Source organism: Zootoca vivipara, chromosome 13, assembly GCF_965207765.1.
Source record: "Zootoca vivipara chromosome 13, rZooViv2.hap1.1, whole genome shotgun sequence".
In the NCBI taxonomy this organism is placed as follows: Eukaryota; Metazoa; Chordata; class Lepidosauria; order Squamata; family Lacertidae; genus Zootoca; species Zootoca vivipara.
This window is the reverse complement of record NC_142596.1, coordinates 52,574,136-52,597,262: the sequence shown is the minus strand read 5'-3', so window position 1 is coordinate 52,597,262 and position 23,127 is coordinate 52,574,136. Positions and strand designations below refer to the sequence as shown.

Below are 23,127 nucleotides of genomic sequence, written 5' to 3'. Positions count from 1 at the left end.
TTTTGGTGTTCAACGTTCATGCATTTTGGAGACACGCGATGCAAATTACTCCCCAGAAAAAAGGATCTTGAGGAGTTGGAAGAGGTTCTGAAAAGGGCCACCCAAATGATTGAGGGGGGTGGAGTGGCACTCCTATGAGGAACGGTTGCAGCTTTTAGGACTTTCTCGTTCTGCCCTGGCTCCTCTCTGCCTTGCCAGTCAGTTTCCTTGTAAAACAGAATTGGACGCCTCAGAGCATTCCAGGAGGCATTCCAGGAGGCGGCTGTCTGCTGTCCAAGGAGTAAGCTACAGACCGTTAAAAAAAGGGAAGAAGAAGAAAAACAAGTCGCTGATAGCCTACGTGTAACTTCCTTTCCTGCCCCTCTGTTTAAATTCAGCCCCCCCAAAAAACTTAACATCGTATGTGCGGAGAGCTGTTGCCTATTTCTCCTTTTGGAGTAAATTCCGAAAGCTGGATAAATGGGAGTTTTTATTTCATAAAATTAATACGCTGCTTGACTGTAGAACAAAGAAAGCCCACCACAAAGCAGTTTACCGGGGGGGGGGGGGGAAGATAAAACAATAAAATTTCCATCAAGAGAAATCAACTACAATAATTTGAAATGTTTAAAAAGTGAAAATAGCAATAGATAAAACTGAAGCTTGCGTCAGTTTTCTTAACAGGCATGTCCAAAGAAGACTGTTTTTTAGCAGATACTCTGAAGGCACCCACCCAATATCAAGAGGCAGGGAGTTCCAAAGTGCAGGTGCTGCCACAATAAACAATTGAGTTCTTAGGGCTGCAGAACAAGTAGTATGGGGCACCTGTAGCAGTCCAGAGGGCATATATGGGGTGAGGAGCCCTCCCAGAATGTATATTTTATACAGTGGACCTGCCACTTAGAAAATAATAATAATAATAATAATAATAATAATAATAATAATAATAATAATAATAAATTATTTAATATTTATACTCCGCCCATCTGGCTGGGTTTCCCCAGGCACTCTGGGCGGCTCCCAACAGAATTAATGATAATAATAACCAATAAAACACCAGACATTAAAAACAACTATCTGACTTTTAGAAGACATCTGAAGGCAGCCCTGTTTAGGGTAGTTTTTAATGTCTGATGTTTTATCACTTTTAAAAATTATTATTCTATTGGGAGCCGCCCAGAGTGCCTGGGGAAACCCAGCCAGATGGGCGGGGTATACAGAATAAATCATTATTATTATTTCTTCTGCTCATTGTGAGGAAAGGCAGAGAGGGTGCTTGGACTTGGTGGACTTCTGAGATTTGGCTAGGATGTGCAAATGTTCTTCCAACGGGCCATTGGACTAGATGTCCACCTGTGCCCAAGGAACTTCAGCCCAAAGCCGAGATGGCAAAGCGGTGGGCTTTTCAATGGGGTTGCGTCTCTAGGTCCAAGCAAACAGCATGGCCCATGGGTCAGGGGCGAAGGGGATTGGGAGTCCAGGAACATCTGGGGGGGCATACAGATGGCCCCCATCCCTAGCCAAGAGTCGCGGTGCACTAAATCTATTGATTTATTGCACTTGCCTCCCACTTGCATCTCCAGGGAGCTCAAAGCAGTGTACATGAATTTCGTCTCCCCATTTTAATCCACACAAGAACTCTGTGAGGTAGGTTCAAGCAAGAGGCAGGGGGGCTGACTCACAAGGTCGCCCAGGGACCCTCATGGCCGAGTGAGGATTTGAACCCGGGTCTCCCTGGGTCCTAGTTGGAAACTCTAACCCAGCGTTTCTGAACTGTGGGTCTCTAGATGTTGTTGGACTTCAACTCCCATCACGAGGCCCAAGGTTGATCCAACCACTACAACGTCCTGGAGGAATGAGTGATTCAGCCATGAGCAGGAATGTCCTGTGTGCGAAGTCACAATGAGATACAGGGATATGTGACGGGGGAGAGAAGCAATGAGTCATGCAGGAAGCTTCAGCATGGCCGAGCGTGGATTCGAACCTTGGTCTCGATGCACCGGGTCAGCTGTGGGGAACTTTTGGCCCTCCAGATGTTGTTAAACTACAGTTCCCAACACCCCTGGCTGGCGGCCATGCTTGCTAGGGCTGGGTTGGGAATCGTAGTTCAATGACGTTTGGAAGGGCTAAAGGTTCCCCACTCCAAAAGATAAATGGACTGGTTCTGTGCATTTTGCAGAACCCGTCCGCCGATTTTTAGATGTGTTTTCATAGAATGGTAAGAGTAGGAAGGGACCCTGAGGGTCATCTAATCCAACCCCCTTTAATGCAGGAATCTCAACTGAAGCTTCCATGGCAGACCTTCCATGAATGAGAGTCCACAACCTCCCGAGGGAGTTGGTTTCACTTCCAAACAGATCCCACTGTCAGAAGGTTCTTCCTGATATTTAGTTGGAATCTCCTTTCTTGCAACTTGAATCCATTGGTTTGAGTCTTATCCTCCGGAGCAACAGAAAACAAGCTTGCTCCCTCTTCCACGCGAAAGACCTTGAGATATTTGAAGATGCCTATCGTATCTCCTCTCAAGTCTCCTCTTTTCTAGGCTAAACATGCCCAACTCCCTCAACCGCTCCTCATAAGGCTTGGCTTCCAGACTCATCTTGGTTGCCCTCCTCAGCTTGTCAACATCTTAAATTGTGGTGGACAGATCTCAACACAGGACTCCAGATGTGGTCCGACCGAGGCAGAATAGAGCCGTTCTATGACTTCCCTTGACCTGGAGACTAGACTTCTGTTGATGCAGCCTGGAAGAGCATTAGCTAATGTTCTCCTTCTTGCAACTCTGAGGCCTGTGCAAATCTGTTTCCCGTTCTCAGATTGCATAACGCATCCGCTGCGATATTTTGCAAGATGTGTGGTTTCCTGGGCAGCTAAGGCTCCCGGTTCACCCGTGCCCCGAACCTGGCCAACTGTTCCTCCAGAAGACTACCATTCTGCTGCCATTCCGGACCACGAAACCCACGTGTGTTACGTTCTTTCAAGATACGAGGCACTCAAAAGCTTGCGGGCGCGCTTCCTCTGTCGCCAGGGCTGGCCGCGGTGCGCAGGCAGGGTGCTTGGGAGGAAGCAGGCCGAAACATGTGCAGGGTTTTCCAGCCATGCGCCACAGCGTCTGCTTCCCTTCTGCAGCCACAGGCCCGTCGTTGTGGCTGACGCGGTTGCGCAGCAGGGTTAAGCAAGACTCACTCCTGTTGCACGCATCCTTCCTGCCAGCTGCTTTCCGGTGAAATATCGCTAACGGACGCCGCCGTCCCCAGTTTTTATGCGTGCTTTTGGGGGTGACAAAGGCGGAGGTGGTCAGAGCAAATAGCCAGCAAGCCGAAGCAGCCTTAACTTGGTTCCTTTCAATCTTTCAGAAAACAATATTTCTCCCTCCTCCATATGACATCCTTTCATATATTTGAACATGGCCATTAAGGGGTGATATGATAGCCATGTTCAAATATATGAAAGGATGTCATATGGAGGAGGGAGAAAAATTGTTTTCTGCTGCTCCAGAGAAGCGGACATGGAGCAATGGATTCAAACTTCAAGAAAGATTAGGAAGAACTTCCTGACAGTAAGAGCTGTTCGACAGTGGAATTTGCTGCCAAGATGTGTGGTGGAGTCTCCTTCTTTGGAGGTCTTTAAGCAGAGGCTTGACAGGCATATGTCAAGAATGCTTTGATGGTGTTTCCTGCTTGGCAGGGGGTTGGACTGGATGGCCCTTGTGGTCTCTTCCAACTCTATGATTCTATTATTCTTTCTTTGCCTGGGGTGAAAGGGAGTTGAAGTCCATGACAGGCAGGTGGCATCTCTCATAAGAACAACCCTGTGAGGTAGGCTAGGAGGAGAGGTGGTGACAGAGCTCAGAGTCACGGAGTGAGCTTCGTGGCCTAGTGGGGATTTGAACCCTGGTCTCTCCCAGATACTGCCGGTAGTCCGACATAATAACGTCTACGCCGCTCTCACTGAATGCATGAGATGAACATGGTGCTGAATGTATGGGATGCACAGAGGGGACATTTGTGTACATTTGCAGCTCAGAAGCATCTCGTTTTCTCTATTTCAACCATAGGCAGATGAAGGCGGGCTGGTTGGAATCACGCGAGTTAAATCAAGGCAAGGAAGGCATGAGATTCCCGCATTGCAGGGGGTTGGACTAGATGACCCCTGGGGGGGGGCTCGTCCAACTCTATGAAGCTTAAAACCTCTTTGGTTTAGGATGCTCTCACAAGATCTTGTGGCACGACCCGACTTCCCGCAAGATCTTCTGAGAGCACCCCTAGCCCTCCCGTTTAAAAACATGGATGCGTTTTATTCTGAATATTTTGTAATCTTCTGGGAATACGTTCAGGCTAGTATCCCTGAAGCATTAGGGTATCCTACTACACCCTTAGAACCCAAAATATTTCTGCTAGATAATCTAAAAGATGCTATTCCAGAAAATAATCAACAAATAGTGTTTATCACTGCTGCTAAGATTATAACACCAAAAAAGCAAGGGTGGGAGATATAATCTCCTACTATACCTGAATGGATTAAGAGCATTTTATCCATAATAATTTATGACTAAGCCAATTTATTACAAAATAATACATATAGACCGGCGTAACAGGTTCATGGCGGGGGTGGGGTGGGTGGGCTTCTTTTTTTTTGGCAAAGTTTTGGAACAACAAAGTCAATGACAACATCCAACTTTATGCTGCTTTCAACCTGCTGTGGCAGTATTTCTTGATGATCATCATCTTTGGTTTATTTTGTTTATTCTTCATCATAATAAAATTAGGAATGCATTTTTAGAACCTTTCTGTGCTGTGTTCTATGCTGGATTCAATGAATGTTGTTTAATCACTCTTGCATGTCACTTTTGAGTTGCATGGGTTTCTAAAAACCAATCGATGTGTAATAATAATAATAATAATAATAATAATAATAATAATAATAATAAGGTTTACATCTGACTTCCCTCTGTCCCTCTATTCCAGGATTCTCCCACCTTCCCAACGGTCTGTATCCCTCATACATTCCTCTGAGCCACCTGGAGCCTCACAACAGCGGCAGCCCCTTGCTTGCTCAGCTGGGCCAGCACAGCCTCTTTGAGTCTCCAAAAGGTGAGTCGGGCTTCCCCCCCCCTTCGGTGCCCCCAACTGCCCCTGGGAAGCTCCCAAATGGCACGGATGCAGAACACACACTCTCTCTCTCTCACACACACAAACACACACACACACACACACCATTCCTGTGGTTGCTCACCACCACCACCAATTTATACCCTACCCATCTGGCTGGGTTTCCCCAGCCACTCTGGGCAGCTCCCAGCAGAATGTTAAAAGCACGATAAAACATCAAACATTAAAAACTTCCCTAAATAGGGCTGCCTTCAGGTGTCTTCTAAAAGTCAGATAGTTGTTTATTTCCTTGACATCTGATGCTCCCACAGGGCGGGCGCCACCACCGAGAAGGCCCTCTGCCTGGTTCCTTGCAACTTGGCTTTTCGCAACGAGGGAACCGCCAAAAGGCCTTTGGTACTGGACCTCAGTGTCCGGGCAGAACGATGGGGGGTGGAGACGCTCCTTCAGGTCTACTGGGCTGAGGCCGGTTAGTGCTTTAAAGGTCAGCACCAACACTTTGAATTGTGCTTGGAAACGTACTGGGAGCCAATGTAGGTCTTTCAGGACTGGTGTTATGTGGCCTTGGCTGCCGCTCCCAGTCACCAGTCTAGCTGCCACATGACTGGGTGGCTCTGGTCCTGGAAGTGCCCCTGGGCATCATGAGGACTAGTAGCCTGAGATGGCTCCTTCTGTCTCCTTCCTTTGCCTGATCCTCTTTTTGCAGCTGCATAAGGTGGTCGCCTGTTGCCTCCCATCTCGGGACACGAATTTCTGCAATGGGAGAAGGGCAGACCCCTATTTCTCCATCCAGAATCTAATTTCAGGGTGGCCTCCAGACCTAGGGGAGGAGAAAAGCTGCTCTCTCTCTCATCGATTTCCTCCCCAAACAGGCATAATTTCAAAGACTTCTGTCACAGAAGGCTTGGTCCATTTCAGGCAGTGATACACATGGTCTTCTCCCTCCCATTTGCTCCCCACAACAACCCCGTGAGGTAGGTTAGGCTGAGAGAGGCAGGGACTGGCTTGTCATGGCCAGGTGGGGAATTGGAACCCTGGTCTCTTCCGGCTCTTAGTACGGCCCTCTAACCACGGCGCCACACTGGCTGAATGTGTATGGGAGGAATATGGTGCTAAATGTATATGGGATTTTGCAAAGGGACGTTTGCATGGTACAGGATGAGTGCATCTCACATGCCCTTGCAAGCAGATGCCATAAAAGGTAGGCTGGTTGAAATTGTGCAAGTCGTATCCAAGCGAGGCAGAAAGCTTAAACCCTTTCACCCACCACCCCGCTGGGTCAGCTTGGGGCTCCCTGGCACACGATGATACTTTGTTTTATTTTTCCATTTTTTTATTGCTGAATTTCAACATGCTAATCCACGCAAAGGGACCCAGGTGGCGCTGTGGTTAAACCACTGAGCCTAGGGCTTGCTGATCAGAAGGTCGGTGGTTCGAATCCCTGCGACGGGGTGAGCTCCCGTTGCTCGGTCCCAGCTCCTGTCAACCTAGCAGTTCGAAAGCACATCAAAGTGCAAGTAGATAAATAGGAACCGCTACAGCGGGAAGGTAAACGGCGTTTCCATGTGCTGCTCTGGTTTGCCAGAAGCGGCTTTGTCATGCTGGCCACATGACCTGGAAGCTGTACGCCGGCTCCCTCGGCCAATAATGCAAGATGAGCGCGCAACCCCAGAGTCGGTCACGACTGGACCTAATGGTCAGGGGTCCCTTTACCTTTACCTTTAATCCACGCAAAAAGGAAAAAGCAAGTGTCTCAGGCATACGGAAGCTAAAGTAAATGAAAGTCATTAGGACCTGAGAACTCTGCCCCCCAAAACCCAAAGCAAAATAATCTCTTAGGAACTAACAGGGTACTAACCCAAGGCAAATTATAACATACTTTACCATTAACATTGCAGTGTTTGGTTTATTACATTAACTTGTTTACTTTCTGTGTTATAGGGTACAGATGGTGTGAAATAAGAAACTAACCCCCCCCAAACCCATCTCTGCTCTCTATATGCCAATCTGTGCCATTAACACATCCCTGCCAGGCTCTTCATTATTATGCATATGCAATTAAGTCATTTCGTTGGAATGATCACATTGTTTGGGTCCCTGTGGCACTTTGAATCCGTGCAATGATGTTTCCTTTGCAAGCTCTCCACCTTGCTTGGGGTTGCCTAAGTCTGTTCCTTGTTTTGCAGATGGGTTTTACCTTGGAGGCCACACAGGGCAGCCCCCCCTGCACCCCCAGGGCCCCCCCTCGAGGACGGCAGCCGGCCACGGGCCCAGCGCCCTCCACCGCGAGAAGGAGCTTGGGCACCTACCCAGGGCCTCGAAGGACGGCGCCAGGGACGTCAGCAAGGAGCGGGCATGCCGGGGCGACGTCCTCCTGGCCGGCCCCAAGAAGGAGGGCAAGGCCCGGGAGGAGCCCAGGCCGCAGAGCGTGGTGGACCTCACCCAGGACGCCAAGCCCGACAGCGACAGGAAAGTGAACGGCCCCGACAAGGGCTCCTGGGTTGGGGAGCAGCCGCTGCCCCCCTTCCTGGCTGAGCACTCGCCGAGCCGCGGTGCCCACGGCGGAGAACCAAAGTTCAAGAACCCGCTGCAGACCTCCTCGCTCAGCAACTGCAACGGCAGAGGGGACCCTCTGGGGAAAGCGCTGGGCTCGGAGCAGGACCGCTGCGCCAGGGACCCCGCACGGCACGACGAGAATATGAGGCCTTCCTCACACTCGGAGCGGCTGCGGAGGGGGGATTCCGGGGCGGGGGCAGCCGCCTTGCATGTGGCCTGCAGCTGCCCCTCTCCGGGGCAGCCGGGGAAGCTGGCCCCCGCTTCCTCCGCCTTCCCCCCGCAGCCGGTCCATTCCAACATGTATACCATCTTCCCTCTGGCGAAGGAGCCCGGCAGGGAGCACAAGGTCATCGCGCCCACCTTTGTGCCTTCCGTGGAGGCTTACGACGAGCGCAGCGGGCCCATCCAGATCGCCTCGCAGGCCCGGGACAACGGCGGCGGCAAGGTGAAGGAGAAGGACCCCCCGGCCGCCCGGGTAGGTGTCCTCCAGGCCTTGCCCGAGAGGTGCTTGGGCGACGGCGCCCGCAGCCTGCTGCCCCCGGACTTTGCAGCGCACAGCGATGCCAAGAGGATGGAGGTTCTGCGCGAGAAGGGCTCCGTCATCCGGGCCACCTCCACGGCGCTCAGAAAGCAGGGGCCCCCGGAGACGTTCCTCAACAGGCCCCGGCTTGGCTCCCCTGAAAGCAGGGGCGACTTCCTCACCTCCAAAGACTTGCACAAGTCGGGCTTGGAGCCAGAGCATCGCTCCTGCGAGCGGGAGTGGTTTCCGCGGCCCGGCTGCAAGGACGCGGCGAAGATCTATGGCACTTTGGACTCTTCTTCCTCCTCTTCCTCCTCGTCCGCCTCATCCCGGGGGCAGCACCTCGACCATGGCCAGCCCCCGAAGCCCTCTGAGCAGAAATGGAAGCCTTTCGACATGGGCAACTTTGCCACCACGCAGATGGCGGTGTTGGCGGCACAGCACAACCAGGCCAGCCGAGCGGAGGAGGAAGCCAAGAAGGCGTACCTCGACCCCGGAGGCCTGCAGAGGACTGTGGTGACGGCGACTCGGAGTGCAGAAGGCCTCCACCCTACCTCTCACGGAGAAGGCTCGGCCATGCAGAGCCTCATCAAGTACAGTGGAAGCTTTGCCAAGGAGGCGGCGGCTCGGTCGGGCAGCGGCAAGAAGAGCCCCTTTGGCGGTTTGGGGCACATGAAGGCCGACCCCGCCCTGCAGGCCTCGGCCAGGATCCAGCAGCTGCTGCCCCACCAGGCCAGCAAGCAGCTGAAGAAGGAGCCCGAGCGCCCCGAGAGCGCCAAGTCCTTTGGGCGCGAGAGCATCGGGTCGCAGGGAGAGGGGGAGGTGCGGCACCTCCCCGTGGGCATCGCCGTGGCTGTGGCGAGGCAGAAGGACAACAGTGGCGGCGGCAAGGTGGGACAGGGGTTGGCGGACCGCGATCGCACCCTCTCCCTGAGCAACGTCAAAGGTAGGTCACCTGATGGAGAGGCTGGCTGGGCATTCTCTGGCGGGTAGCAGGTGATGGTAGAATTGTAGGATGGGGAGGGAACCGAAGGCTCAGCTTGTGCAACTCCCTGCAATGCAGGAATTAGATCAGGGGTTGGCAAAGTTTTTGTGGCTTGGGCCAGTTCACTGTCCTGCAGGCGCCACGGTGGACTGGAGTGCGCACGCACGCACGCATGCACAAACACTATTTCCGGCTTGGAGGAGCTTCCTGTAGTCAATGGGAAGCTGGCCAGCGTTGCGGAAGGCAGTCCCCACTCTGCTCTGCGCCAGTTTAGCACGGCACACAGGAACTGACTGAGCGGGCGGTGGGGGGTCCATGGCTCGTTAAACTACCCCCATGGGCCGCAGGTTGCTGACCCCTGAATTAGATGGATCAGGCTGGGCAGGCGTTGCTTGTGGGGCTGTGCCCAGTGGGTGTGGCACAGCCGCCGTGGGTTCACAGATTCAGAAGGGGCCTCAGAACTCACCCAGATCGCTGCCAAAGCTAGACGTCTGTGGCTGAGGCTGGCAGCCGGACCTTGCAGTCCCAATGTCTAGGGGGTGTTAGGTTGGCCAAGGCCGGTGTGTTGTGCTGCAGTGCCTAGCAGGTGTGGGGTGATGTGCTGGGGGGGGGGCTTCTGTTGCTCCACAGCACCGCCCCTCCAGTTCATTGGTCCTACGAAATATATGGTTGGTGGTTTTTTTGTGGTTTTGCAAAGACGCCTTGAGTTGCCTGCGGCGAGAGAAGGTGGCTGATAAATTTAATAACCAATAGTGATAGTAATAACTCCCTAGGCTGAAAAGGTGTGTGTTTAAGTCTGAAAGCTCTCCTAGCATGCAAAGAAATTTGTTTCTGACCTTTGCAGACATCCCAAAGTCCTTGCACAGAGACTTGGTGGGTTACTTGCGAAGGTCTCTCTCCTTTGGCTTTCAAAGGCTCTGAGCTTCTCTCTCTATCCCTTCCGCCCCTCAAACAAGCACCTCTTTATCTGTGAGCTGCCACATTTAATTTTTACAAGAGGTGCCATAATCACCCATGGCTCTTTGCATACTGAGCGGAGGCTGGTCAAATTTTTGTTTCCCACAAGGTAGAAACTGATGCAACAGGCTGGGAGGGCATCTGCTGAACTTGCAATGAATTAGACTGGCCATTGGGTGTCACTGTCGTATCACAAAAAGGAGTAAACGGTTTTTATTTTTGAGAGAGAAAATATGTGCTTTATACACTGTATATGAGAGAGGCTGCCTGACCCTATATATGCTTACTCACGAGAAAGCCCTACTGTGCTCAGTATGGAATGATGCAAAATGACCGCAGGTTCCTTCTAGCTGGGTCAGCCCTGCATTTTGAAAAACAAATCTCTCCTTGACCACTGCTGTTCAAAACAAGCTGAAAATCTGCCCTTGGTGATGGCAGCCATCTTTTGTTGTTGTTGTTTAGTCGTTTAGTCGTGTCCGACTCTTCGTGACCCCATGGACCAGAGCACGCCAGGCACTCCTGTCTTGCACTGCCTCCCGCAGTTTGGTCAAACTCATGTTCGTAGCTTCGAGAACACTGTCCAACCATCTTGTCCTCTGACGTCCCCTTCTCCTAGTGCCCTCAATCTTTCCCAACATCAGGGTCTTTTCCAAGGATTCTTCTCTTCTCATGAGGTGGCCAAAGTATTGGAGCCTCAGCTTCACGATCTGTCCTTCCAGGGAGCACTCAGGGCTGATTTCCTTAAGAATGGATAGGTTTGATCTTCTTGCAGTCCATGGGACTCTCAAGAGTCTCCTCCAGCACCATAATTCAAAAGCATCAATTCTTCGGCGATCAGCCTTCTTTATGGTCCAACTCTCACTTCCATACATCACTACTGGGAAAACCATAGCTTTAACTATACGGACCTTTGTCGGCAAGGTGATGTCTCTGCTTTTTAAGATGCTGTCTAGGTTTGTCATTGCTTTTCTCCCAAGAAGCAGGCGTCTTTTAATTTCGTGACTGCTGTCACCATCTGCAGTGATCAAGGAGCCCAAGAAAGTAAAATCTCTCACTGCCTCCATTTCTTCCCCTTCTATTTGCCAGGAGGTGATGGGACCAGTGGCCATGATCTTGGTTTTTTTGATGTTGAGCTTCAGACCATATTTTGCGCTCTCCTCTTTCACCCTCATTAAAAGGTTCTTTAATTCCTCCTCGCTTTCTGCCATCAAGGTTGTGTCATCTGCATATCTGAGGTTGTTGATATTTCTTCCAGCAATCTTAATTCCGGCTTGGGATTCATCTAGTCCAGCCTTTCGCATGATGAATTCTGCATATAAGTTAAATAAGCAGGGAGACAATATACAACCTTGTCGTACTCCTTTCCCAATTTTGAACCAATCAGTTGTTCCATATCCAGTTCTAACTGTAGCTTCTTGTCCCACATAGAGATTTCTCAGGAGACAGATGAGGTGATCAGGCACTCCCATTTCTTTAAGAACTTGCCATAGTTTGCTGTGGTCGACACAGTCAAAGGCTTTTGCATAGTCAATGAAGCAGAAGTAGACGTTTTTCTGGAACTCTCTAGCTTTCTCCATAATCCAGCGCATGTTTGCTATTTGGTCTCTGGTTCCTCTGCCCTTTCGAAATCCAGCTTGCACTTCTGGGAGTTCTCGGTCCACATACTGCCTAAGCCTGCCTTGTAGAATTTTAAGCATAACCTTGCTAGCGTGTGAAATGAGCGCAATTGTGCGGTAGTTGCAGCATTCTTTGGCACTGCCCTTCTTTGGAATTGGGATGTAGACTGATCTTCTCCAATCCTCTGGCCATTGCTGAGTTTTCCAAACTTGCCATCTTTTAGCCTGCATAATTGTGAGGGTTGTGTCTGTGTGCAGCTACACACATCACTTAAGTTCTCTGTAATGTTGGTCACTCGGCTGCTGCTTCTTTTGAGAAAAGCAATTTATTGGAAGTGTCGGCCGAGCCAGGAGGCTGGCGCTCAGCTGGTTTTCGATGGGTCTGGGATGTGGCTTTTGGCAGGTTCACCCTGTGGCAAAGCCCAGCCTTTTTTGGCCAGTTTGGAGGTGGGGCACTTTGGGGTAGGCGTCCAGTGAAGCACAGAACCTGTTTATTCAGCTGATGTGTGTGTCTAAAGAGGCGGTTGCTGGGGAGGGGGCAGGAATAAGACCTAGCAACTGGACCTAAAAAAACTGCTTAGTTTTCTGTTTGCTTGGCTGTCAACCTGTGTGTGTGTGTGTGTACTGTATTTTATTTTAATTTTTAAAGGCATAAACTCCAGCTGTGCATATTTATCCAGGACAGTCCCCGTTTCATGGTCCTGCCCGTGGAATATCTGCATCCCTGTTTAACTTTGCTGGGTCATTTGAGGAAAATTGTCCTTGAGCTGTCCTGAAGAGTCCCGATTCTTCCTCAAGAACTCCTAGTAGAAGTTATGTTCCTGAATGATGTGTTGGCAGTGGTGGTAGAGCAGGGGTCAGCAACCTAAGGCCCATGGGCCACAAGCGCCCATGGGGGGGTCGTTTAACCGACCCATGGACCCCCCCCCGCCCGCTCGGTTGGCTCCCGTGTGCCACGCTAAAGTGGTGCAGAACAGAGCGGGGACCCATTTCCGTGACGCTGGCCGGCTTCCCATTGGCTGCAGGAAGCTCCTGCAGCCAATGGGAAGCTCCTGCATGCCTCCTCTGTGCCGGAAGAAGCACCAGAAATAGCGTTTGTGCATGCGTGCACACTCCGGCCCACCATGGCATCTGCAGGACCGTGAGCCACAAAACCTTTGCTGACACCTTCACAGGTACAGTGGTGCCTCGCTTAACGAATGCCCTGCTTAACGAAATTTTCGCTTAACGAAAGGTTTTTTCTAGCGGAGGTTGCCTCGCTAGACGAATTCGTTTTATGAAAAATTCATCTAGCGAATCGCGGTTTCCCATAGGAATGCATAGAAATTCAATTAATGCGTTCCTATGGGCAAAAAAAAAAATTCAATGCATTCCTATGGGATTCGCTAGACGAATTTTTCGTTATAAGAAAAGACCCGTGGAATGAATTAAATTCATCTAGCGAGGCACCACTGTACATTTTGAATGATAGATAGATGATAGATAGATAGATAGATAGATGATAGATAGATAGATAGATAGATGATTGATTGATAGACAGATAGATGAGAGAGTGTGTGTGTGTCTGTGCAAAATGGAGGCTTGTTCTTTTGGTGGTGCTGGTAATATCCATTTCTGGGTGTCTTGTTCTGTTTTCAATGCTCAGCTGTTGTCCAAGAGTGTTAGGGTGTTCTTTGCCTAACCATAGCTTGCCCAAGAGTGAAAAGCAGGTCTTGCTCAAGACCTCTGCATGATTGCTCTTATTTTAAAGCCGGACGTAGCTATTTGCTGCATTTTGTGGAAACAGACCTGAAATCACTTTGATGTGATGTGTACTATGTGGAGATCTTGAGCAAGCGGCTGCTCCTAGCGAGGTAGTGGAAATGTGACCATGTGGCAATAGGCTGCTGAGAACAAAATGGCGGTGGTTGTGCTCAGCTGAGGAGCAAAAGGAAGTAGGAATGTGGCCAGAGAGCCTGCCCACACACCACAAAAGGTCCCTCCCACCAGCAGCGACTGTGGACATTTAATGGGTTATTTTTTCCATGTTAGAGGGAGAATCTGGGTCAAATGTTGTCTGGCCTTTTTGGTCCAAACAGCCCTGTGTGGGTACCGCAAAAATAAAATCACATGAAGGAGCCACACTGGATTCCACCATAAACTTCATTTTGGAAGCAGCCTTGGGGGGAAGGTAGGAAGCTGCCATTTAATGGGCGAGCCTATTGAACCATTGAGCTCAGCATTCTTGGCTCTGAACGGCAGCAGCTCTTGAGAGTCTTGGCCAAGAGTCTTTTCACAGGGTTTGCGGTGTGGTTCCTTTTAAAGGACAAATGCCCAGAACCGAAGCTGGGATAGTCCATATGCAAACCATGTGGTCTACCACCAAGCAGTGGTAAAATAATAATAATGTATTTGGGGACACGTGTTCCCCCTTTTCTAGCTGTTTTGTGGCTCTTGTTTTGAGTTGTACATGGGTGTGCTGTGCAACAGAGAAGGAAAAGGAACGAGAGACCTGATGAAAAAATCAAACCTGTAGCAGAATTAACTGACAACTCGCGTTACTTCTGGGTTTGAAGGGTCAGGGAGTCATAGCTGCCAAGTACCCCGTTTTCTCCGGGAAAACCCCAGTTTTACTTACCTTTTCCCGGTGGTCCCCCATATCACTTCGTCTCCCATTTTTCTCCATTATTTTCTCCTGCCGGCGGCCATTTTTTTCTTTCCGATTTGCCCTTCTATGGGCACCAAAAATGGCCGCCAGCGGCTTCAAAAGTCGCATCTACGCATGTCCGGAAGTGCATAGACGTGACTTCTGGTGTCGGCGGCCATTTTTGGTGCCCATAGATGGGCGGAGCGACACCGGAAGTTGCGTCGACACACTTCCTGACATGTGTATAAGCGACTTTCGAAGCCGCCGGCGGCCATTTTTGGTGCCCATAGAAGGGCAAAGCGACACCGGAAGTTACGTCGACGCAACTTCCGGTGTCACACGGCTGCCGTTCCCGGATTCTGCAGTCCGGGACTTGGAAGGTAAGCAGGGAGTCCGTCCATTTGCCAAATTGAACAGAAGCTCTGCACAAAATATTAGAGCGTGAATTATGTGTAGCAGTGCCGTGTCGAGGCTGAAAGCCTATGGGGTGTTAACATCCCTGGGTGTAACTCTCACAAAATTAAGACCACGTGGTCTGTACACCTCCCTCCTCCGTGAGAAAAAGTACTTACAGTGGAACCTCCATTTTCGAGCGTCTCGGTAGCCGAACGTTTCGGCTTTCGAACGGCGAAAATCCGGAAGTAATTGCCTCCTTTTCTGAACACGCCTCAGAAGTCGAACGGCTTCCAAGGTGCCTTTCTCCATTTTCTCAGTGGGATTTGCCAACTGCCCTTTGCACCTTCGGAAATTGAACGGTCTTCTGGAACGGATTACGTTTGACAGCCGAGGTTCCACTGTGTTGCCCACTGGCTAGTTTTTTAAGTTTAGGGGTCCCTCATGAAAAATGACCCATATTGTTAAAATGCGCACAGAATTTGGCTCAGGGAGGGATTTTTGCACCCCGACTGAGGTTGCTGAGACTTGGGAGGGGCTGGTGCAGGCATTTGAGTGTGAGAGAGGTAGAGAGCCAAGAGCGAAGGCATCTGAATTCTAGAATTTGCAGAGCGCTCCTTAAATTTATAGCCGAGAGGAGCAGGACTCCAGCAGGCCGAGGATGCCATTCCTTGCCGCCAGCTCGCAAGGCATGCGCCTTCCCATGCTCGCCAGTGGCCCTGCAGCCTGCCTGCCTGCCTGCCTGCCTGCCTCTCCTTCCTTCCTTCCCTGGCCACGCTCTCCGAGGCAGATGCGTTGGGCTTGGCAGAGGGAACCCTCCCTCCTTGCACTTCAGAAAGGGAGAAGCAGCCTTGGACGTATCCATCAGTCCGTCTGCCACCAATGGTCAGGCCAGCGCTTTTGTTTCGGGGCCTCGTTTTTCTGGCAGACACCCCCCTGCTCTGCCTCGCACCCGGTTCCCACAGCACCCCACCACCCCGCCCACCGCTTTGGCTGGAGCCAGGAGATTGGGGGGGGGCTGCCAGCCCATGGAGGGGATTTGTTTGTCTGAGCTGGTTTGGAGAGAGGGCCCCCCCAACCCTTGCCCTGCACCGCCCTGGCCGCCCCACCCTGGCCGCCCTCCCCGCCTGCGTTAAACATAATTTACTGAGCAGAACTAAAAGCCTGCAAACAAGGCTTGCATTCTGCCAGGCTGCCCAGGCAGTTGCTAAGCGATGGAATTGGCTTTCAGAAAGAAAACAAGGCCTGCCTTTCTCTCCAGCCATGTCCGCCCCCTTTCCCCTCCTGGTCCTGGTGTGCCAAGAGACATTTTCACTAATAACATTAGTTCGCTTGCGCCGAGTGGAGGGCGCATGAATGCTCAGAACCGTTTCCCCCCCCACCCTTAAGAGAAAAGCAAGTAAACCTACACTCCTTTAATGCGGGGGCACTGGTTGCCAAGGCAACGGGGGCCGGGGTTTCTCCCCCCCCCCTTTCCTGGCTTTAGCCTGCGCATAACTGATTGAATTTCGAAGGCGCTTCGTGCGTCAAACGTCGGGCGTATTTTATCGAGACAAGACCGGCCATTGAGTTGCTGGAGACAATTGCAGGGGGGGCTATCTTGTTGCAGAAATGGGGTGGGTGACATTTATTTGCAAGTTGTGTGTTGCGGGGGGGGGGGGGGAGAGCGAGAGAGCAAAGAGTATTATTATTTGCAGTCAGGCTTCACAATGAACCGCTGCAGCAACAAATAGTCTGGAATAATAATAATGCGGCTTGCAAAAATAAACATCACGCTGGTTGTTTGTTTGGTTTCAAGCTGTTCTGGCCCACGCGAGAGTGGCAGGGAGTGTGTGTGTGTCTGTGTGCAGGAGACGGAGTCCAGGCTGGCTCCAACCCAGCAACCCCCCCCCCCGGAGAAGCGGCCAAGCATTTCATTAAATAAATAAAGTGCACTGCATTGGGGGGGGGGTTAGCGTGGTGGAAACGCCATTGCAGCGAGGGGCACCCCCAAGGCTGCCTGTTGGCCGGGCTTAGTTAGCAGGTGCAAAAAGAACCTCAAATCAGCTGGCGCCAAGCCCTCCGCATTTGGGTTGTGGACTCTGGCTGGCATGCCCTGTTGGGAACGCTGGGCAAAGAAGTTTGGGAGACCGAAAGCAGCAAGGGCCCAGCCCTCATAGGCTCTCCGTGTTTTCGCCAGCAAAACTAGTGAGGTGTTTCGAAAATCTTTCGCAAGGGAGCCCTGTTTATAACGCAATTATAGCCCCGTGTGCATTTTGCTCAGTCTGTAGAGCACAATCCTCTTCATCTCAGGGTTGCGGGTTCGAGTCCCACGTTGGGCAAAAGATTCCTGCATTGCAGGGAGTTGGACTAGATGACCCTCAGGGTCCCTTCCAATGCTCCTCTCCTCTGATTCTATGATTTCATTTCCTTCTGACCTCACTCTTTACCACTCTGCAATATATGTACCTGCAAGGCAGGATAGGACTTTGTGTCTATGATGGAGCAGAGCCCATCTTGCCCTAAGAAATGTGCTAGGCTTTGAAGGTGCCACAAGATTGTGTTTCCTGCAAAAGGAGATCCCCTCTGGAAGCGGTGACTCTCCCGCTCTTCACACCTAGAGTCATTGCTTGCAGCCTCTGTGTGCTTCCCGATCTCCATTTGCTGGGATGGCCCTCACCTTATTTTTTGGAGGGCGGAAAATATCTGTACCTAGAAAACCAGCAACATATTTTCTCCTTGATTTGGTTTAAAAAGACAAACCCAAAACCCAAAAATCCTTTCTTTGCATCCCTTGTTAAAACGTTAGCTAGACTCATCATACGTACTTTAGGGTTTTCCTCCCTTCAGCGGAATGAGCAACAAATTCAGCAGCGGAGAGAGTGAAGTCATAACACATTTCCATCTCAAGAGGGCAGAGGGACTGTAAGAATCTCTGGGGAGTAATTGCGTCGGCCGTGCGCCTCCAAAAATGCATGGACGTTGAACACCAAAACACCAAGCAGCCTGCCATTTTGCACAGCCGAGCTGCACTTAACGCTTCTCTAGCATATTCTAGCATCTTCAATCTGAAGGTGCGCTGTTTTCTTTTCCTTCAAATTAGCGCAAAGCAGGACTCTTCCACAGCAAATCCATGCCACGTACAGCTGCTGTATGCCTTCCGACCCCTAAGGGTCATCTAGGGTCAACCCACTGCCAATGCAAAAATCACAGCTAAAGATGGGGAGGGGGTGGTCCTTCCTAGGAGAATCGTGGTGTGAGAAGCACACCCCACGTTTTGTCTGCAGAAGGGGGGCTCTCCCTTCCTTTTCCCAGCGCACCTGCATGTCTGATTTGTGCACATCAAAACCAGATCAAAAGTGTAGCTCTATGCTTAATGAATTTAAGACTTCTGAACATTTCAGGACTGCAGTCTGGGTGCCAATTCTCTCTCCCACCCCAAGTGTGCCTATGAGGCATTGAAATGTGAAAGAGCAGCATGTTGTACTTTTTGTCCATCAAATAATTTTTGAAGAGAAATCTAAAAGTGCACATGGAGTAAATGATGCCATTAAAATGTGCTGATAGCTATTTTCTAAATATAAGGAGCTATACAAGTTTCATTCTTCCCTGGTCTGCGGAACAGGGCAGTTTACTCCTCTAATTCTGAGAGTGCCTTGAATCTGCTCCTTCCCAGCATCCTAGACTCACTTTTCCGAGTGTAAGGCTGCAATCCTAATCCCATTTCCCTGGGAGTAAACCCCATGGAAGTGAACAGGATTTATTTTTGAGTAGACATAGGATTATGTTGTTAATCTGCCCCTCACTTCCTCCAGTCCTGTTTTAAAAGCAATTAGGCACAGCTTCCTTAGGTGTTTACTGGTGTTATTTAGTAGGAAGCTAATACAGTGGTACCTCGCAAGACGAATGCCCCGCAAGACGAATTTTTCGCAAGATGAATGTGTCTTGCGATCTGATGGTGACTCGCAAAACGAATTCGTTTTGCAAAAAATTCATCTTGCGAATTGCCGTTTCCCATAGGAATGCATTGAAATTTAATTAATGCGTTCCTATGGGCAAAAAAGAAATTTCAATGCATTCCTATGGGAAACCGCGATTCGCAAGACGAATTTTTCGCAAACCGAATTGACTCGCGGAACGAATTAAATTTGTCTTGCGAGGCACCACGGTACTGATTTTTAAACCATCATTTTGCATTGACCAACCAGTTTTTGCAATATTGTGGTGGATGCATTTTTACATTTCCAGAGCGAAAGATCAGGGATGGGGGTTTGTTGCAGGACAAGCAAAGGTTTTCTGGCACTGTGAATGTTTATTTTTCTTTACCTGAATGGCATTATGTATTTGTACCTTTCTTTTGTCCCAGGAGCTCAAGGCTGTAAATTAATAATAATAATAATAATAATAATAATAATAATAATTTATAATAATTTATACCCCGCCCATCTGGCTGGGTTTCCCCAGCCGCTCTGGGGGGCTTCCAACAAAACATTAAAAATACAATCTTGTCTTCCCTTTCCCTCTCCCCCTTTAAAACTTTCACAGCAGTCCTTTGAGGTAGGCTAGACTTGGAGTCAGTAGCCCAGACATCAAAGTTGTGAAACTGCATGTACTTAGAGTATTTTTTGGTTGTTTTTATTTATCAGGGTTGCCAACTTTTCTTTGTTTTTGTCTTCTGTAAGTATTCGAACTCGAGGGGGGGGAGCTGTTTTGTGGCTGTGTGCATGTTTATTCTTCTTTCCATCAATGGCCCTATATATTTAGAGCTTGCTTTTCCTCCCAGGAGCACATGGTTGAGTACACCCTCCCCTTTTATCTTTGCAACAGCCCTGTGAGGTAGGATAGGGAAAGTTAATATATATGCCTAAGGAGCAGTTCTTGCCAATAGATTGCAGGTGTGGGTAGGCACAACCCAGAAACAGTTTACCAGGGCCTGGAAAATCCTGTTGACATCCCTGTAAGTGGGAACTGCAGCCCATCGCACAAGCTTCCTTGTTTCATGAAAGCATCCCTCTTATCAGGGGCACAAAATCATTTCCAGAAGCAAATGATAACACATTTATTGCATGATTCAGTCTCGGTTCTTCACGACATTGAGTCTTGTGTGATCCAGAAGCTTGCACACCCTCACGCCAACCTAAACCGTCTCCTCGTAGATAAGACACCATACCTAATGCATAGCTTTCTGCAGGCCTGACATTGACACGTGGCAGCTGCCTGCAGGACCTACAGCCTCAAAAAAACAGAAAATCCCAGGTGGCTGGGCCTGGAAGCCAACTTTTTGATGCCCTGCAGTGGTTCCTGACATGAGATTGCTTTGGGACATTGTGGGGAATTGAAGGGAAGTGTTTGGGCTTCACATTAATTTCCCACACTGCGCCAAACTGGTGTGGCAGAGGGCATTGTGGGAAGTTTACATGCCAGCTCCCAACTGCTGTTACTGCCACAACCAACCAGGTTGAATGATTTAGGAGGGGTCCCATCAGCGTCGCCAAAACCAGAAGCCCATCTTGACTCTCAGGACATAGATTTGCACCATAAGTTGGTCCTCCCATGCTCTGCTATGGCCTTCCCACAAAGAACCGCAGTTCTATGGGAGCGGGACGGAACTAGAGCACTCAGCACCCACCCAAATCCCCCCGGCGTTGATCTTGTTCTCTTGCCAACTGTCCTGCTCGTGACTTCCAGGACACGGACGCTCCGGCGAGGACTGTGGGGACGACCGGCCGCGCCACCGAGACAGCCACCTCCTGGCGAGTCGTCTGGAACGAGACCAGGAGAAGCTTCTCAGGTGACGCCCCTGCGGGGTGGGCTGTACGCAGCGCAAGTTGTGCTTGTGGGAGCTGCTTGGCAGCTGGGGTTCCGGGAACGTTAGACTGCCAGGAAGATCTGGGCACAGAGGGGAGTTTCTGGGCAGTTTCTTCCCAATTCTGTGTCTCCGTTTGGTGGGTGGTGGAGGAACTGAATGGGGGCTAAACAGCTGCTTCTGGGAAACATGAGATGTTGCCCCCCTGTCCCGGTCTGGGGCTTCTGATTGGGGGATTCTGGTTGGCCACTGTGGAAAACAGGATGCTGGACCAGAGGGGGTCTCTCTGGTCTGTCCTCCTCCTCCTCCTCCTCCTCCTCCTCCTCCTCCTCCTCCTCCTCCTCCTCCTCCTCTTTTTATTCACTCAAGGTGGCTCACAAAATTTTAAAAAATGCAGATGAAACACACATAGATGAGAACAGGTGGCACTGTGGTTAAACCACTGAGCCTCTTGGGCTTGCTGATCAGAAGGTCTGCGGTTCGAATCCCTGTGACGGGGTGAGCTCCCGTTGCTTGGTCCCAGCTCCTGCCAACCTAGCAGTTCGAAAGCACATAAAAAATGCAAGTAGATAAATAGGAACCGCTACAGCGGGAAGGTAAACGGTGTTTCCATGTGCTGCTCTGGTTTGCCAGAAGTGGCTTTGTCATGCTGGCCACATGACCTGGAAGCTATACGCCGGCTTCCTCGGCCAATCATGTGAGATGAGCGCGCAACCCCAGAGTCGGTCACGACTGGACCTAATGGTCAGGGGTCCCTTTACCCTTTACCTTAACGAGCATTTAAGCTACCTGTGAGGTTAAAGCAATACAAAAATCAGATTTGTTAAAATACAGATGGTATAACAGCAAAGCTCTTTCCTTAAAAAGCAGTCAGTTCCCAAAAGGACTGCCATAATAATAATAATAATAATAATAATAATAATAATAATAATAATAATCTTCGCCTGCCAGCGGAAGGGAGCAAGCCTGGCCTCCTTAAGGAGGGAGTCCCAAAGCCTTATGTTCTTAGTTTAATTCCCGTGCCTTGAAATAAATGTCATCTCTATAATACGCCCCCAGTATGCCAGTGCATCAAAGTTTTAAAGATGCTTTCACTATTTTATCACTTGTGGTCTACTGCCCTGGGCTACTTTGGGACGGTGGTCAGAATATACATTTAATAAACAAATGTGGAACTTGAAATTCAGAATTTTGTTTACAAAATAGCATAATGCATTTTAAGCTGTGGTTATGATTAATCTGATATATGGTACCATAATGGCACTTCCCGGCACTTTATAACAACTCTGGAGGGCAGAAAGTTTCTACAGTTACTCTGACCCCCCCCCAACGAAACAAAAAAGAAAAAAGCCAGCCCACCCCCAATTTGGGCCACTTAGGGTTGCATAGAATGGAATTTTTTTTACATGTTTATTCAAAATAAATCCCATCAATTTATTCCCAGAAAAGTATACACAGAAAAGTAAGCATACAATTACAGCCTAAAGAAAAGCACTTCCTTTTTTTTGAAACTTACATCATACATCATATTCCATAACAACAGTACTCTTCATTTTTACAAAAACCAAATCAAAAAAGAAAAAGGAAAAAAGGAAAAAAGAAACCCCCTCCCTTTTCATCCCCCCTTCTTTTCCCCTCCCTCTACCCCCCTTGGACTTCCTGTCAGTACCTGATATATGATCAATATTATAACCCAGATGTACATAACTCAATAAGATCTTCTACATTCAACATCTAATACATTACTTTCTCTTGGGGGCGTCTTGGTTAAACAAAAGTTCTAATAGTTCATTCTCCAAGATCATTCAAATGCTTGCATAGACAACAAACCCTTACTATATGTTTGCACGTATTGTTTGTATCTTTCCCAATTTCCCATAAATAGAATGGATATTTATGGGTGTGTCAGGAGACTGTGGAACTGAAACCAAATTCCTGGGCTGTGCGTGTGCCCAGGGGAAGATGTACGTAGTGCCCAGAATTGGGCACAGGCCTCCAGGTGTGTTCTGACCCAGGCAGAATAGTGGAGTACTGTGATTTCACTTGATCAGGACTATATACTTCTGTTGATGCAGCCTAGAATAGCTATGGAGCCCTTGCGGCTGAGAGGAGTTATAATCTAAACAATTGGCGGGCACCGGGTTGGCCAAGGCTGCCCTCGCTCCTAACCCTTTCCCTCGTCTTTCCTCCCCTTAGAGAGAGCAAAGAGCTGGCCGACTTTGCACGGATACATCCTGCCGGCTGTGCTGCGAACGGCTTGAACTCCAACCTCATGGTGACTGGGGGCCCCCCCTTGACTGGCTCAGGGCGGTGGTCCGCCGACCCGGCGTCCCACCTAGCGGCCCATCCGTGGCTGCCCAGGACCAGCAGCTCCTCAATGTGGTTGGCGGGGCACCCCTACGGTGAGTCTGTGGGGCAGGGGTTCCGCTCACTGGCGGGATCGCAGGATTTGACCGGCACCTACTGAACTTGAGGGGCGGGCGAGTGGGCAGGCAGAAGGTCTCTGCTCTTGTGGGGAGGGGAAGCATCCATGTGGGCAAATAATCTGTGAAGGCCTCACCTGGAGCAGTTTTGTTCCAGCGGCAACATTTCCTGGACT

The 23,127-nt window shown here is 50.0% G+C and overlaps 1 protein-coding gene across 6 annotated transcripts in view; it reads left to right on the top strand.

Annotated features, from left to right (window-relative positions):
• The window catches only part of TNRC18 (trinucleotide repeat containing 18), a 128,031-nt gene that overhangs the window by 45,866 nt on the left and 59,038 nt on the right, over positions 1–23,127 (top strand). For all 6 annotated transcript variants that reach the window (XM_088657184.1, XM_060282621.2, XM_060282617.2 and 3 more), the window contains exons 4-7: positions 4,947–5,072; positions 7,277–9,112; positions 20,411–20,513; positions 22,725–22,930. In XM_088657184.1, coding sequence (XP_088513310.1) covers positions 4,947–5,072; positions 7,277–9,112; positions 20,411–20,513; positions 22,725–22,930 — 2,271 coding nt within the window. The remainder of the gene's footprint in view (positions 1–4,946; positions 5,073–7,276; positions 9,113–20,410; positions 20,514–22,724; positions 22,931–23,127) is intronic.